Genomic DNA, 17054 nt, shown 5'->3' on the forward strand with positions numbered 1-17054 from the left:
AAATGGGTCCAACAATCCAATTCCTTGTCTTCAATTAATTCTTTCAGACAATAGCATTGGGGCCTGGGTTCATTAAACCCAGTAATTAAGTAGTATTAATACAGTTTCAGGCCCAGTTATTACGTTCAGACTCGAATAACCGATCATTCTTTCGCTCCTTATTCTTCATTTTCTTTTTTACAAACATAAATTTATATCTTATACTCCCTCATCCGAACACAAATATATGCAAAAAAATACTACAATTTTGGTTACTATTTTTAAACTAATTAATACTACTATTTATAATATATTCTTATTTAATTCTATTTTATTTTAGATATTTATTTCACTTTTACAGTTTTCAAAATGGGTAATATAGTAAATTTAATTTATGTTTTGCATTAAACCAAGAAAATTAACTACATTTAACTAAATTTTTTAAACACCGCATAAACAATATTTTTTGCTTATATTTGTGTCCGGAGGGAGTATTATTCAATAATAAAACTTCCATACAAATAGGCATCTCTCAAAAATATTACGACCAGATCAAGAAATGGCCGCTCTAGCAAACTTATGGGCAACCATATTCGTTTGTAGGGTTGCTCAAATCCAAACAAAAACCGAAAATCGATCAAAAAAACCGAAAACTGCAAAAAAACCTGAATTTTTTTGGATGTGTTTGGATGATCTTTCGTGAAAACCGCTGGATCGGATCAAATTTCTGATTGATTTTTCAAAACCAATCCAAACCGAATCAATCCGCATACATACATGTTAATACTTATTTATGTTTTTATTAGTATTTTTTTGGTACAATTTATGTTTTTATTAGTATGAATATATATTGCATTAACCTATTTTTTGTTCATTTTAAATTTTATTAATACTATTTGTTAGTTTAATTTAATCTATTTTTTACTTTTTGATATGTTTCAAATATAATTGATAATTTTTTTTTGAGAAAAATATAATTGATAATTGTCATTCCAAAATATTCATTTTTAAAATATTATATGTTATATTTTACATCAAACTTAATATTTATTTCGCAAAAAAAGTCAAACTATTATTTTATAGTGTTTTTATAAAAAAATTATGATTTATAATTTGGATATCCAAAAATCGATCCAAATTAAACCGCATAAAATCGGATTGGATCGGATTGATTTTTTTTAAATTTTTCATCCAAAACCGAACCGAACCACGGATAAATTTATTTTTGGATCGAATGAATTTTTGCTTTAAAACCGATCCAAACCGAACCGTGATCATCCCTTTTCATTTGTCATTTAATGAACTTCAACTCAAAGTTCGTAGATACAGACAATATATTTTGAATCTTACAAATCAATGAACTAAACTCTGATACATCGGTATGTAATGAGTAGCATCCACTACAATCTTTGAGTCAGTTTCAAAGATGACATTTACAAAGTCTCTTCTCTTCACTTCCTTCATAGCTTCCATAAGGGTTATAGTTTCACCTTCAATAATTGAAAACCTTCCTTGTAGCCAAGAAGTACATGCCATTACAAATTGACCCGATGAATCTCTAATACACCAATCAACGCTTGTTAACATCATCGTGAAATCCAGTGTCAACATTAAACTTATACCAACTGTCTGAAGGTAGTGTCCAGCGCGTCTGCTACTGTTGTTGTTCTACGGACTGTCTGTAAGGTTCACGCATGCTCTTTACAGCATTCCTTTAGTTCCAAATGTGTAGCGCTTTGACACCTAGCCGCTGCCCCGATTCCCTCTCATTATTCCATACAACAACCTTACCCGATGTGTCTTCATAATCACAGATGTGCATAAGTATTCTTCATTTGTTTTAAAATAAGAAAAATGTTAAATAGCGCCTCAAAGACACTTGTTAAATTTTAAAATAAGTTATTTTTTTGTACCTTCGAGTTTCTGACGCACGTTTCCAATTTTACATCTCTTGTTGGTTAGGTATCAAGTGTGTAAGATTGCAAAAATTGGAAGGAAAAAATCGTTCATTGGCTACAGTGTGGACGAAATTCGCATTTTATGCAACGAACATGTCAACAATTAAGAAAATGGTCTTCCATGCAGGTAAACTTTGTTGACTTATGGCCAAATGTGATTGACCACATGGGTGGGTCTGACTGTCACATAGCTTCAACCAATTAGAATGTTTGGTGAATTCTATAAATTAATAGTTTGATAAAAATCCACTCTCATTCTCTTATTGTCCTTTATTTTCTCATTCTCGCATGTTTTACAATTTTTCTTGTGGTGTCCAACTCATTTGTATAAGTTATTCTTAAACCCAATGTGGACGATCCTCCGGCTGCCCCCTCGTGATGACCCAACAGTGGTATCAGAGCTGATGGTTCGACGAAGGGTTCGACCGACTCCTTGTATCTAAAGTCTTCCTGAAAAAAGCTGGTCGGGCGACGAGTCCCGTTGAGCAGTGTAGCTAACGGCGGTACAAGTGTAGTGTAGTTGAAAGATGCTTCCGCTTGAGGGAGAACATATCCAAGAATGGATGGACTCACACTCGAGGGGGAGATTGTTGAGACAAGTGTGAGTTAAGTTCCACATTGCTTATAAAAGTGGAGGTTGAACACTTTATAAGTGAGAAGACCCATAAACCTAACACCTTAAGGTTTTGGGTTAATGTGTGGTGTCCAACTCACTTGTAGAGTTGTTGTTAAGCCCAATGCGGATGATCCCCCGGCTGTCCTCTCGTGATGACCTAAAAATTTGTTCATTGTTTCGTTAGTAAACCGTGTTCTTTAGTCACTATGGTCGGGAGCAGTATTTTAATCGACGAGAGATTTTTTGTAACCAAATTGTGAACGATATGATTAACCGAGAGGCGTCCGCCCAAATTTAATTTTATCTTAAATGGGAACTTTTTGATGTATTTTTTCTATCTAAACATATTGTTGCAATGTAATTTTGGTTGTAATGAAAATCAATAAAACTATTCATATTCAAATTCCGATTGCAATGTTTTTCTTGTTATTTTTTTGTTTTTGTTTTTTCTGTAACAAACATGTTCACTGGTTAGTCAGCGAAACCCCATACCTGTTTGCTATGTAACTAGTGACCAATTGCCTTACCAAAATGCAATAAATCTACCATTTCTGCACGCACATGGTTAAAGAATATTAAATAAAATAAATAAATAGATATTATCAAAATATCATTTAAAATATATTAATTTGAGTAGTCATTTATATTTTTGACACTAACCATTTTACATTATAAAAAAATGGTTAAATTCGTTAGTCTAATGATATACACTTTTTAACTAAACTAATCTAATCATGTGCTAGATCCGCTGTTTCTTCCACAAATTTGCATCTTCAACGACTTTTGAACCTTGACTATCTGCCTCAAGGTCTATGACCTCCTTATCATGCTGAGGTGTGACATAATCTCCAATTACAATACCACTGTGAGCACGTTTGAGATTATTGTAATTTGCCATCCGATGAACAAATCTAGTGGGCTAATTTTCAGCACTTTTCAAATGGTGTTTTTCCCACAATAGACTGGTTTGAGGTAACGGACAGTCCGACTTCAAATGTATCATCATGAAATGATTGTCGTTCACACAGACACGTCAACCTCTCTCTAGAGGTTCATCTTCTAACAGGAAAAAGTTTCAAAGAACCCGTCGCCAGTTCGTAGAACAACAACATGTTTGTATTTTTGTGCCAATAGAAACCTCATATAAGGCATAATCATCCATTTGTCCTAAGGTGTCGGGCCGATAACTACTGGAGTAAATGCGTGCTTAACCTTATTGAATCTTGCTTGAGTACCAAACACTACGAGATGATAAGAAAAAAATGTACATGAAAGGAGACAACTGAGTCAAGTTTGGCCAAACGCGTTTTGGTGGGGCAACTAGCGCTAGATGAGGAAATTGACTAGATTTCCATGCACATTTTTTACCTTGCACATGATGACTGTAACACAAGTGTATTTGCACCTTTCGATGCACATTTTATTTTGACTTGATCTAAATATGGACACATCAACGTCGTTTCAAGATATACAAATTGTCTGAATTGTAGTTTCATACGCACCTTTGTTTGGTTTAAAGAAAAGAAAATGGAAGGAAGGAAAATTACGGAAACCGATGGATGAATTTGGACTAAACTCTAGTCCAAGTTCATCCATCGATTTTCGTAATTTTCTTTCCTTTCACTTTCTTTCCACTCAACCAAATGAAACCTATGGTCACCTGGTTTGTTATATATTTCATATCCACCTAAATGTTGTGGTCAGGATCACTAAATATTTTTTATGCAAATTGTCACTAAATATAAGACGTGACAAAGAGTATAATTTAATATTAGAACCCACTTGGGTTGGTGCATTTGTATTGGCTTGGGACCTGAGAGTGTGCTCCTCTTGAAGTCCGAGGTTCGATTCTCTCTTGCGCCAATTTGGATGGACTAATTTAGCTTCTTCAAAAAAAAATTAGATCCATTTAACAGAAAGGGTAATTTAATAATTACTTAGTCAATTGCATATCAAACAAATTTATTTCAACTATTTTTGAATATCCATAAATTTTTATAAGATTGTTATTATAATAAAAGATAGAATAATTATTGTACCAAAAACTAAAAAATAGAGTAATTGTAACGTCTGTCTGAGTGAGTAGAGAAAATGCATTAATTAATACTATATGCTATCGGTATGTCAATATCAGCTTGCAGCACCTGATCAGCTTGCTTCATGGACACATTGGGTCTGGGTGGCCGGGTGGGTAGCATGACCTCCTAAAACTCAATCCTCCCCATTCGTGCTTGCACATCATTAATTACACCTGATTTCAATTTTTCTTAAGACACGATATATGACGGTGTTTTTAAGACACAAGTTAAGGAGATATTTAAAAATGTTTTGAGAATCTACTATATTTGGTCTCATATGTATTTGATTCAAGTTATATATTTTGTTTTAAAATGATATGATAGTTGAAAATTTATCTTTTGAAATGAATAAATAAAAATATCAAATTTGAATTTTAGCTCAAGTATATATAAAACAATAATTCTCACAATTGAATTATGCTCACGGAATATGTTTGACCTAAATTTAAATTAAATATATCAATTTTTAAACAAACTTTTATATATTTAAGACGGAAGGGAGCATGCATAAAAAAAACGGTAATGAATACAAGATGATATATTTTGCAAACATGTCATTTGCCTTGATTGTTTGTATGCATATAATATAGTTATGAAAAAATAGAAACCTATCACTACTTCATTCTATCCATAACTATATAGGGTAGATTATTGGGTTACAAGGACGAGACCGTGAGAGCTAGCGAAATTACGAATAATTCTTCTAGAACAATTTTTGCACAAATAAAATTGGAAACCCTCTTGTAACACACAATTATTCAAATAATTAGTACACCAAAAAATTTAGAGTTGTTATAGAAAAGAAAATTTTAAAATTTAGATTTGACCTAGCTAACTAAAATTTATAAAGAGACTCTTAACTTACTCTCATAGGTCGATCACTATTAAAATTTGTACATGAATATAAATAGTGGGTGACTCAATAGTGATAATCTAATAATAACATTTTCAAATTTTGGATTGGATTAAACTCAACTTTACAAAAATTTCTGTAAGGTTAGAATCGTCTCCATTTATTAGCATACATTCGGGTTGTCCCCAATTTTTGTTTGAGCCTAACTCAATTTTAAAAAATTGACTTGTAATGTGATGATTGCACCCACTTATAAACTCATGTTGCTGTTCAAAAAATAAAAAACTCATATTCAGACTTTGTAGGTTTGGAGAAACATAAGTTAGTTTCTAGGTTTAGAAAAATAAGAAAAATATGTTTTTGGGTTCAATTCCGTCTGCCATGTTTGATTCGTAAAAAAGTAAAAACTGGACAGAACAATACAAGACAAAACTAGATAATACAAGACATGACAAAACTATACCGAAGAGAGATAGGGCGATAATGTTTTTATATTCGAAAATAAAATGGGTATTTTCATATTTTTATAGTTGTAGTATGGACAAAAAGTTGTCATGTGGTTTAGTGAGGGGGGGGGGGGGGGGGGCAAAAATTCTTGTTTTTGTCCTGATCTTTGCTACCTAATTTTTCAATCTCATAATCAGTTTAAAATCAAACAGAGTACAAAATTCAGTTCTTTATTTTTTTTAATAGATCAAACGTACATTGAGGACCAAAACAAAAAAAAAATCCACATCCAAAAAAAATAATTAAAACAACAGAAGATACGGAACGAAAACAAAATTCTCACAAACTTACAAGAACGAATCCATTATTTAAGTTTTTTTATATATAAGACTTTGGCTAACATGGAAGAGTTGAGCCGAGGACACCATGAGTATATAGGCTTTTTCTATTATGAAAGAGGGAAGAAAGTGGTGCATGGTGCACAACTTCCGAATAATATTATAAATAATACGAATTTTACAAAATTCACCGTTGGATTGAAAGATTATATCATATAGATAGATCATCCATAATTTTTTTTTAGAGAAATTGAAAATAATTTGATATATTATTGAGACCCGTCAAGATTAACGGTTTATGAGTTTTTATTAAATACCATTAATTTTGATGGGTCTCAATAACATATCAAATGATTTTTAAATTTTCTAAAAAAAATTATGGATGTCTATATGATATAATCTTTCAATTCAACGATGAATTTTGTAAAATTCATATTCATTATAGTGTTATTGGAAACTTGTGCACCATATGCACCATTTCCATCACTCTTTCATGTTAGAATTGACCCACTTAAAAAGATGAATTAAGGTGCATATTTTTTTAGCTACACTTAGAATCTCCTCAATTACCGTCTTCTTAATTAACTGATGCATTTTTTCTCTAAGGCGTTTCCTGATCTTCTTAAAAGCTACGCAGTAGTAACCTTCTTTCTTCATGATTTTTTTTTTTTTTTTAAACACGCAGAAGGTGGAGCAAATAGCAAAGGGTGCTATTGGTTGTAACGAATGATTACGAAAAAGTCAAAAAGGCAGCATCCAATCCAAGACACACACTATACACGCGTCAGCAATGCAAACTGGCTGTCTTCCATTCGTCTTTTTACTTTTCGCCACGCTTGAATTGAAGCTTTCATTAGGAAGCAATATACAGATACAGTACGCAGAAGAAGCATAAGCATAATTTTTTTTGACAGAGTTATATATAAAATTATTATATATATTAATTAACCAAAATATTTGCGTGAATATTAAAAACAAAATCACTATTGTAATTTCTTTATTTTTTTTGTTTACTTTATTTTTTTATTTGAAATTTTTTAATCATTCAAAATATTAAAAATTCATAAAATTTTGTGTTAGGAATCCTGATTAAAAAAACTTTTAGAAAAATTCTTTTAAAATACCACAAAGTCAATAAAATCTTGCAAAATCTTTTAAAATTTAAAAGTTTTTTTTAAAAAAAAATTTCAAAATTTTAATCCAATACATCCCTAACTTAATCCAATATGTATGCCACAAAGAAGAAAATATATATATATATATATATATATATATATATATATATATATATATATATATATATATATATTTAAAGGAAATATATATATATATTGAAATTTATATTTAACTAATGAGCATTAAAAAGACTACGTACAAAAAATGACTTCTTTCGCAAAATTTATTCCAAAAAATGACTATATCTACATCCTCTTGATTTGTTCGGGTTTCGGGTCGCACACAGATGACAGTAGAACGAGTTGGTTTTAACTGATTAATTAGATCGAAAGTTTGTTGCTACATAGATCTAAAATTCTATTGATCCATGTATTTCTATTCTTCAAATAATTCAACACCTTTGTAGACAAGACAACAAAAAATAAAAGAACCTAAATGAACAACAAAGACGGTGAAATGCAATTACTTTATTTGAAATTTATAGGTCCAAAGACAATAATAGATCAACTAGATTAGAAATATAAATTAAAATAGATCGAATATTAGAGTATTTTTTACGTCTCTTTCTTCAAGATATTAATATCAAAGAAGAATAAAAACAACAAAGTGAGAAGTATATGAGAGTGAGTGAGAGAGAGAGAGAGAGAGAGAGAGAGAGAGAGAGAGAGAGAGAGAGAGAGAGAGAGAGAGAGAGAGAGAGAGAGAGAGAGAGAGAGAGAGAGAGAGAAAGGCACTTAGAATCGAAGAAAGATAATTAATTTGCATCTTAATCAAACCCACTTGGGATTGGTCTAGTGGTGTTGGCTTGGGTCCATGAAGGTCCATACAGGTTCGATTCCCCCTGGTGTCAATTTCGGTTTGATTCCCTCTAGTGCCAATTTTGGTGAGCTAAGTCCATACAGAGCAAAAAACTCTGGCTTTAAATGGGCCCCCCGCTAGTGGGCGGTGGGATTGGTCACCTTTAATTAGTCGGTCCTAGGGCCGGATATCAATTTTTCAAAAAAAAAAAAGCATCTTAATCATTATTCGGTTTGTTTCGATTATCAAAATATAAGTTTTTAATTAGAGATCCACATTCGTTTATATGCAACCGTTCATGACCGATTTTTCACAACTGTGGACTCGAGACTCGACCCACACTCAACCACATGCTTTCATGTGTTGACAGTTATAGATAGATTTTAAGTTGGGTCGCGGGTTTGTATTTAACAATTAGTTGTCATAATTAGTTAATTCATTAAATGTATAAAATAGAATAAAGTTCTTAATTAATGTTTGGTTTAAATGTAGTTTTGGTCCTTCTATTTTAAATTTTTTGAAGATTTTTTTTTGACTAATTTTGTTTTGAAGTTTTGATCCCCTATTTTAAAAGTCATATATTTTGGTCCCCCTATTTCAATTTTTCTTGAGTTTTGGTCCCCCACTCAGTTTTAGAGTCAATTTTGATGATGTGTCAAAGACATTAATGACGTGGCACTGAACACTTGGCTAAAATATTATCCATGTCATTAAAATTTTCTTTAATGAAGTGGATCATATTTTGGCTAAGTGTGTAGTGCCACATCATTAATAACATTGACACATAATTAAAATTGAATCTAAAATTGAGTGGGGACCAAAACTCAACAAAATTGAAATATGGAGACCAAAATATTGATTTTTAAAATAGAGGGATCAAAACTTCAAAAAATTAAAAATAGGGGGATCAAAATTACATTTAAGCCTTAATATTTGTAGTTTTAGTGTAAACACGATATTTGTTACCAAAATAGTGTAAACATGATATTTTGCCGCAATTTTGGAATCTCCCACCACTAATTCAAACATATGCTCGATGTTCAAACCATGAAAGCTAACATAATTAACCCGCTAAAAAAAGTTGTCGCGTTTTCAATCCTTAACCGTATATACGGAGAAAATTCAGTTGAAAAGGAAGAACTCACATTGTGAGTCCTACAAATTCTTTGACGGATATTAACACCGCCAACCAATGGAAAAACTCCGTACATTTAACATGGTATCAAAAGAAGATGATTAATACTAGGGAAAATTCTTGGTGAAAATTAAAATTCTCGCAGCTGAACATTACTAAGGTCCCTTTTCCTAACAACTAATACCAAAAAAAGAATTACTATGTACTAATGTATAAAAAAATAAAATTAACAAATTAATCAATCAATAACATTTGTCTATTAAAGAAAAAAAAAAACAATTAAGTAGATGTAGATGAATACATGTATAAAAAACCCTTAGGGCTTTGGCCCCCTTTTTGATATCTACTCTAAAGTCTCTCCAAAAGCACTTACTCTAAAGTCCAACCTCATACCCCCACAGTACGGAACAAAGACAGAGAAGGAAGCAGCATATTAATGTTCAAAAAGCCAAATTGATATACTAATGTACTCACTCACAAACACTAATACACATACTCATATACTAATTCAATAATATTATTAATACAGACAGAGAGAGAAAGAGAGACTCTCCTCTCCTATACTATACTGCTCACCTCATCTCTCTCTGTCTCTCTCCCACACTCTCTCTCTCTCTCTCTCTCTCTCTCTCTCTCTCTCTCAGTTTCATTCTCTACCTCATACACACAGTTGTACTCAAACATGGGTCCATACCATTGTCCTTAGCTTCAAATTTGAGCCTTTTTCCTGCACGACAGGATCCGACTCTGCCGCTTATTCACAACTCTCTCCCTCCCTCCCTCACTTATTTCTTCTTCTTCTCCTCTCTTTAATTTCTCTCTCTTGCTCTCTCTCTTTCTCTTTCAACTATATACCCTAGCCACAGCCAGTAGCCACAACAATCTAATATATACATGAAAAATGGAGGACCACCATAACAATCATGGTCACCACCACCAACATCACCATCGTCATCAACATCATCAACAATCATCATATGGAAGCATGACAACTGATCTAAGACAACTAGTAAACGGAACAAGATCAACCCATTTTCCATCAATACCGTCTACCGCGGAGGATTTTTTCCCCGGTCACCGGAATCTGACTGCTTTGTTAACTAATTCTCAACAGACACATCATCAAAACGAACAACAGCAACAATATGAGATGATGATGTTGAGTCGTGGTGTAGTACTTGAAGATTTCAGTAACATCACCACGACTGCTCAACATCATCATGTTATACCACCACCGACGACGACAACAACAACTGCTAGTGCTAGTGTTTCAACACCGGAGACCATAGGATGTATTGGTGGAGATGCATCCACCGGAAGATGGCCCAGACAAGAAACTCTTACTCTTCTTGAGATCAGATCTCGTCTTGACCCTAAATTTAAAGAAGCTAATCAAAAGGGTCCTTTATGGGATGAAGTCTCTAGGTACAATTTTACAACTAATTTATTTATTTTTTCTTCAAATAATTATTTATGTAATTATTTCTTCCCATCTTCATAATCAACTCAATAGTACTACTGTAGCTAGATTGATTCTTTTTTCATTTTTTTATTTTTATTTTTTTATTTTGAAGTTTTTAATCATTTCGAAATGATGGTTTTTTGTATTTTTGTTTGATTCTTAATAAAAAAAAAAACTAATTGAGGACAAAATGCTACACTAGTAGATTTGAATTTTGATACATGTAATTGGGATTGATTAGATTGAAACATGATATGACTGCACTTAGCCTTAATTTAGTCACTAGGGATTCGAGAAAGAAAACAATGATGAATATAATTTGTGTTGTGTGCAATATTGTTAGTTAAGCTTAAAATGAGTATTAATTATTTTTTGTTTTTAATATATTGAGACTGTACTTAATTAGCTAGAGAAGCATTTAAGTTTAGATACCAAGTTTAGTAAGGTTCTACCAATGCCTTGTTTTTCCACTTTGAAACTTTGTACACCTCTTTTAAGTGCAAATTTCGTTTTCCTTAATTAAATTTCATGTTTTGAAAAATTAATTATAAGTTGAAAAAATTATATATATGTATTCATTGACCATTCCAATGTAGGAGTAGTATGTGTGTGTGTTTGGTTGAACATGTACTAGTCTTTTGAATCTGTATGAAATGACATCAAGATGAGGCAAACTAGCTCTTCCTTCAAAAACTACGCAATTGATTTGTCCTATGCTTAGTTATGTTTTGCTATAACTAGGTAACAAGAACAACAAAAACGTCAGTGCATGGCATTGCATAAAATTATTAATTTTCATACCTCATCATCGTCACATCACATGATAAGACTTCTTTAGGAATTAAACTCTCTCTTCCACACTCACCTCTAACTTGCTAGTAGCTAGGGTTCTATACATTCTATTTCTATTTTCTTCACTACAATGATGTCATCATCATTAATTCCTCAATTATTATTATTTTTTCAATTTTTTGACAATGTTTAATCCCTCTTTTCTTTTGTGTTTTATTTCCTTATAGTGCCAAATACTTTATCCACCTTTTCATTTATTTTTATAATAAATAATATATATTATCTACATTATAGACATATAATAGTTATTGAATTAATTTAAAAAACGAATTTTGTTAGCGTAAAACAAAAATGATTGAATACAACAACTTTTGTTACCACATTTTTTTTTATTCATATTTGAAATTCGAGGGATATTATGTATATAAAAAATATTTATACTAGTTACCATTGATAAGTTTATTTTAGAAACATCAATGTTAATTTTATTTTTGTTTTTAATGTTAAAATGTCAATATTAATATTGAACAATGTATTTGTAGCGGGATATGATATTTAATAGTCAAGTTCTCTAGTACTTCGCTCTTTTAGCTCTTTTTTTAACTGCAAAATTATGATATCATTAATAATCCAGGTGAAGCAGAATACAAGTGATACGAAATTCACCAAAAAAAATACGGTACAAATAGTACTCACAGCACTGGAACTATATAACTAACTAACATTATCTAAGCATATAATCCACCAGGGTTCGAATCTCACTCATAACTCTTTTGCTCCAGATAATAAACCAGCCTTATATCTCCTAATTAGTTAGTTAAAGAAGTTAGTGATTCTTCTAATTGATTGTATAAGCTTTATATACCATATCTAGTTATATATTCATCTTTGATCTTTATTGCATTTGGTTAGGATAATGTGTGAAGAGCATGGATATCAAAGGAGTGGAAAAAAGTGCAGGGAGAAATTTGAGAACTTATACAAGTATTACAAGAAGACAAAAGAAGGTAAAGCAGGAAGACATGATGGGAAACATTACAGATTCTTTCGTCAACTTGAAGCTTTATATGGTGAAAACAGTAACCAAACTTCTCTACCAGAAACCAATTTTGTCAGCTTCAACAATTTCCAAAACCCCTCAAAAAATACAAATCAAGACAATAATAGTCTCAGTCTCACTAACTCAACTGACTTTGACACTTCATCTTCTGATGATGAGAATGATGAGAAGGGAAAGAGGAAAAGTAGTGGAAGGAGAAGTTGGAAGGTTAAGATAAAAGATTTTATTGATTCACAAATGAAGAAGCTTGTTGAGAAACAAGAAGATTGGTTGAGTAAGCTTGTGAAGACACTTGAGGAGAAGGAAAATGAGAGGGTTTTAAGAGAAGAAGAGTGGAGGAAACAAGAGGTGAAAAGGGTAGAAAAGGAACAAAAGTTTTGGAGTAAAGAGAGAGCATGGATTGAAGCAAGAGATGCTGCTTTAATGGAAGCTTTGAAGAATATAGGAGGAAGGGAAATGAAGGTTGAAAATGAAGCTCATGATCATCATAAGGATATAAATGTAATAAATGAAGCTGAGATTCATCAAAATAACTTTGAGAATCAAAATGAAGATGGGAGTGAAATCTTGAATAGTAATGTGAGAGGAGATTCTTCAAAAGAAGGAAACAAGAAGAGAAAGGAGAATTTTTACTTCAACAATAATGAACAATGTTCTATGTATAATCAAGGAAGTAGTTATTGTGATGATCAAAGAGAGGAGATTGTGAAGCTACAAAGGAATGATCATGGTTCTTCACCTTCTGATTCTAATGTTGGAAATGTTGCTAATGGTGATACTTGTTATCCTTTCTTGCTTAATGAGGGTGGAAATTTGTGGGAGAATTTTGGCTTGAAAATCAATAAATCAAACCAAAACCTTTGACTGATCCGGGGTTTATGTATAGAGATTGATCGATGATTACTAGGTGATTAATCAATCTTAGTGTATGTTTGGATTGACGGTGAGTTTGACAAAATCACAGTATTCCATCGTAATTTTAACAAAACTTACATTTTAGAACTTCAACAAAATCATAATGTTAGCATAATTTCGTCAAACTCACACCATGATTCCAAACATGCATTTAGCCTATATTTAATATCATGGTGGATATGTCAGAATAACAGTATCTATAGTGATTCTGGTATATTTACCGTGATATCAAATATACACTAATGTGTTTATAGGAATTGTAGGAAAAAATAATGTGTTCAAGTTTAGTAATGGAGAAAAGCAAGTGGAAAAGTTCACTTGCTTATAGGAATTAGTATGAAACAAATTCAGGTGAGTTTCTTCACTTTTGTTTTATGCATGAAGGTGGAATTGAAATTGTATTGTTATTACTTCCTATGTTTTCCATGTTTTGTCCCTTCAGTTATTATGTTTATTGTTTACACAATACATCATCAGTTGGTCACTGTTTTTCTCCTTTCCCTTCATGCTTCTTTTTGTGTGCTGTTTGGGTAAACATGTGCAGTGCATGCAGGTTTTTGGTTTCTGTGTATACTGATTGTATAAGGAAGCAAATTCTTTTCCTTTGTTTATTAATATGTGCATGCTTGGAATTGAATTGGATTTTAAACTTCAAAAAAGTTATGCTCAAATAAAATATCCTTTTGGGTCATTTCGCAACTCAATACAACTTTTTTTTTTTAATACTCTTTCTCCTTATCTCTATTTATCTCTATCGATCCACTGTTCCTGTGTTACAGCATTTAGTACATGTTGGTCTTCATTCAAAATTATTGCAAATCATTATGAACAAAGTGGACTAATTAATAAGTTGCTTTCTAGTAAATTTTTAAAAGCCTTTTCTATCTTAATTTGCAATGTTGTTCATGGTGCCTATGATTAAAATATGAAATACCATTGCCTAACTATCAGTTTCTGCAACAAAGGTGATGGGTTGAAACTTGGAGAAAGGAAAAAGTTGCGTGAGTCGTAAAATGACCCAAAAAGACACATTCAATTTCTTTTTGTACAAATAGAAAATGTTTTTTTTGTCTTAAATAAAAAGGTGTAGCTTGCTAATGGACACCTTCTCATAATAGCATTTTTGACCTCTTAATTTTAGTCACTTTTTCTAAAATGCTAATTTTCACCCGTTAAAATTAGCATTTCACAAAATGGGCTAAAGTTAGAGTACCAAAATTGTAGGGTTGTGAAAATTAAGAGGTTAAATTGCAATTTAGCCAAATTATAACCATATAGTATAATATAGACTAAATTGCAATTTTGACCAATAAGTTTCACAAACTTTCGATTTTGACCTCCTAATTTTGCTCTTAAGCTAAATGTGGATGATCCCCTGGCTACCCATACATGACCCAATAGTGGTACCAGAGTCGATAGTTCGACGAAGGGTTCGACTGATTCCTTGTATCGAAAGTCTTCTTGATAAAAAAATCGCTAGCTAGAGAGGGGGAGCATTATGAATTGAATGTTTCACACTTGAGGGGAGATTATTGTGACAAGCATGAGGTGAGTTAAGTCTCACATTGCTTAGAAAAGTGAAAGTTGAACACTTTAGAGGACCATAGACCTAATGCCTTAAAGTTTTGGATAAAAATATGTTATCCAACTCATTTGTATAATTTCTTTTAAATCCAATGTGAATGCTCTCACGACTAGCATGATGACCAACAATTTTACCACCTCCAAGAATAGAACTAAAGTAATTAACACACCGAGTTATCACGTGTGTTGATGGTAATATATGGAGAAATTCAGCAAAGTTGTAAGGAAGATATAATACTTTGCTTCCTTGAGTACAACTGAAAACAACTGAGATTTTGCACACGCAGACACATACATTTAGGTGTAACATGGTTGATATATCTTTCCTTGAGAACATATATAGTGTACTGAACTTGATAGGTACTATTTAAATTAATGACTATACTGTTACCAGGTTTTGTTCACCATCAATCAATATCCATACAACAATACATTACAGCACATATACCCAAAAAAACATACATTTGCAGCTTATGCAATTCTTCCTCCAGAGACATACTAGACAGTTTTATATGTAATTGTGGTCCTTGCCACCAGCTCAGCATAGTCTAGCTAGCACAATTTATTTATTTTTTGCAGGCTTATGCATATTGCCATACATGTTTAGGGTTACCTTATAAGAAGCAAACATTTTCTTTTTATTGACAAATGTTTTGTTTGTTTGTTTGTGTTATTACTGATTTTGAATTCTCTTAACCTTCTTCTTCAACTCATTAAAGTGTCCAAATTCGACCACTTGGGCTATACCTTAATTAGAGACATGAAGCAACAAGGAATTAATTAAAAATTGCATTTGCAATTGCAATTTAGTGATGGTCGTGATTCTATCTTTTCTGTTTTGTGGTCATTTGGATGTCCCGTAATGATTCTATCTTTTTTAGGAACACGGTGAATGTTAGGCAGTTGGTGGGTGAGATTAAAATGTTAGAACCAAAGTTAATTCATAAACCCTAGAACTAATCATGTTAATCATAAAGAAATAATATAATCATAAGCGGAAGCGTACCTAAATTCATAATGACCAAATAGACTGAATAAGGTTTTGGTTTGATTTTCTAGATCAACACCACTCTCTATGAGAGAACTCATTATTATTCTCTCTGTATCTTCTGGTAATGGGATGTCGACAAAGAATGGTAGAAATCGGTCACTTAAATACTAATGAGATTTTGTGTTTCTCTTGCAGCGAATACCTCCTTGACAACTTAGTTGGACTATTGATTTGAACTTAATGGCTCCCCGCACTTCGCAACATGGGTCCCACATTGACGGTTACAGTTGTCTTCCCTATATAAGTCTGAAGGCTTTCGCACCAAAGTACGATTCAATCACTATTAACTTTTACTCCTCCTTGATCATACACTACATAAGCTATAGAGTGCTAACCTGAATTTGTAGGTACATTTCCCACTGTGAACTGTCCAAACCTCTCCGTTGGAATCATCTAGTTCTTATCCATTTAGATCAATCTACTAATTAATATAACTAACATCGGCCTAAAGTTAATAGTATCCTTTTGTATTTATTTTGATGAGAACATATCAATAGGTAATAAGGATAAATTAGTTAAAATATCATTTTATTTTATTTATGCGCATTGTAATTTGTATAAATTGAACAAATATTGTGAGACAGAATGAGTACCCTAGAATTTTATAGAATTTTGATACCTGGTTGAAAAAATAATTAATTTAAAATTTTGATAGTGTATTAATGTATATTTTTTGTGTATTAAAATTATTAAATTGTACTTTATAAGATATATTTGTAGTTGACTTTTCATATACCAATACAAAATAGTAATATTAAATAGGGTTATATTTAAATAAAAAATTAAATATTGTGTCTTGAAACTTGAAAATG

At 31.9% G+C, this 17054-nt stretch overlaps 1 protein-coding gene across 1 annotated transcript; it reads left to right on the forward strand.

Moving 5' to 3' along the window:
* Positions 1-9987: 9987 nt before the first annotated feature.
* On the forward strand, positions 9988-14310 carry LOC123902965 (trihelix transcription factor PTL-like). The gene is made up of 2 exons (XM_045952809.1): positions 9988-10803; positions 12545-14310. The coding sequence occupies exons 1-2, from the start codon at positions 10280-10282 to the stop codon at positions 13554-13556; spliced, it is 1536 nt and encodes a 511-aa protein (XP_045808765.1). The 5' UTR covers positions 9988-10279; the 3' UTR covers positions 13557-14310.
* The last annotated feature ends 2744 nt before the right edge of the window (positions 14311-17054 follow it).

The sequence above is a fragment of the Trifolium pratense genome, linkage group LG1 (assembly GCF_020283565.1).
Source record: "Trifolium pratense cultivar HEN17-A07 linkage group LG1, ARS_RC_1.1, whole genome shotgun sequence".
NCBI classification, from domain to species: domain Eukaryota; kingdom Viridiplantae; phylum Streptophyta; class Magnoliopsida; order Fabales; family Fabaceae; genus Trifolium; species Trifolium pratense.

Excerpts from the sequence above, each read along its gene's own strand:
- LOC123902965 (XM_045952809.1), top strand. The coding sequence starts at position 10,280 with ATGGAGGACCACCATAACAATCATGGTCACCACCACCAACATCACCAT. Across the intron at positions 10,804-12,544 it reads TTATGGGATGAAGTCTCTAG|GATAATGTGTGAAGAGCATG; the intron begins GTACAATTTTAC and ends GCATTTGGTTAG.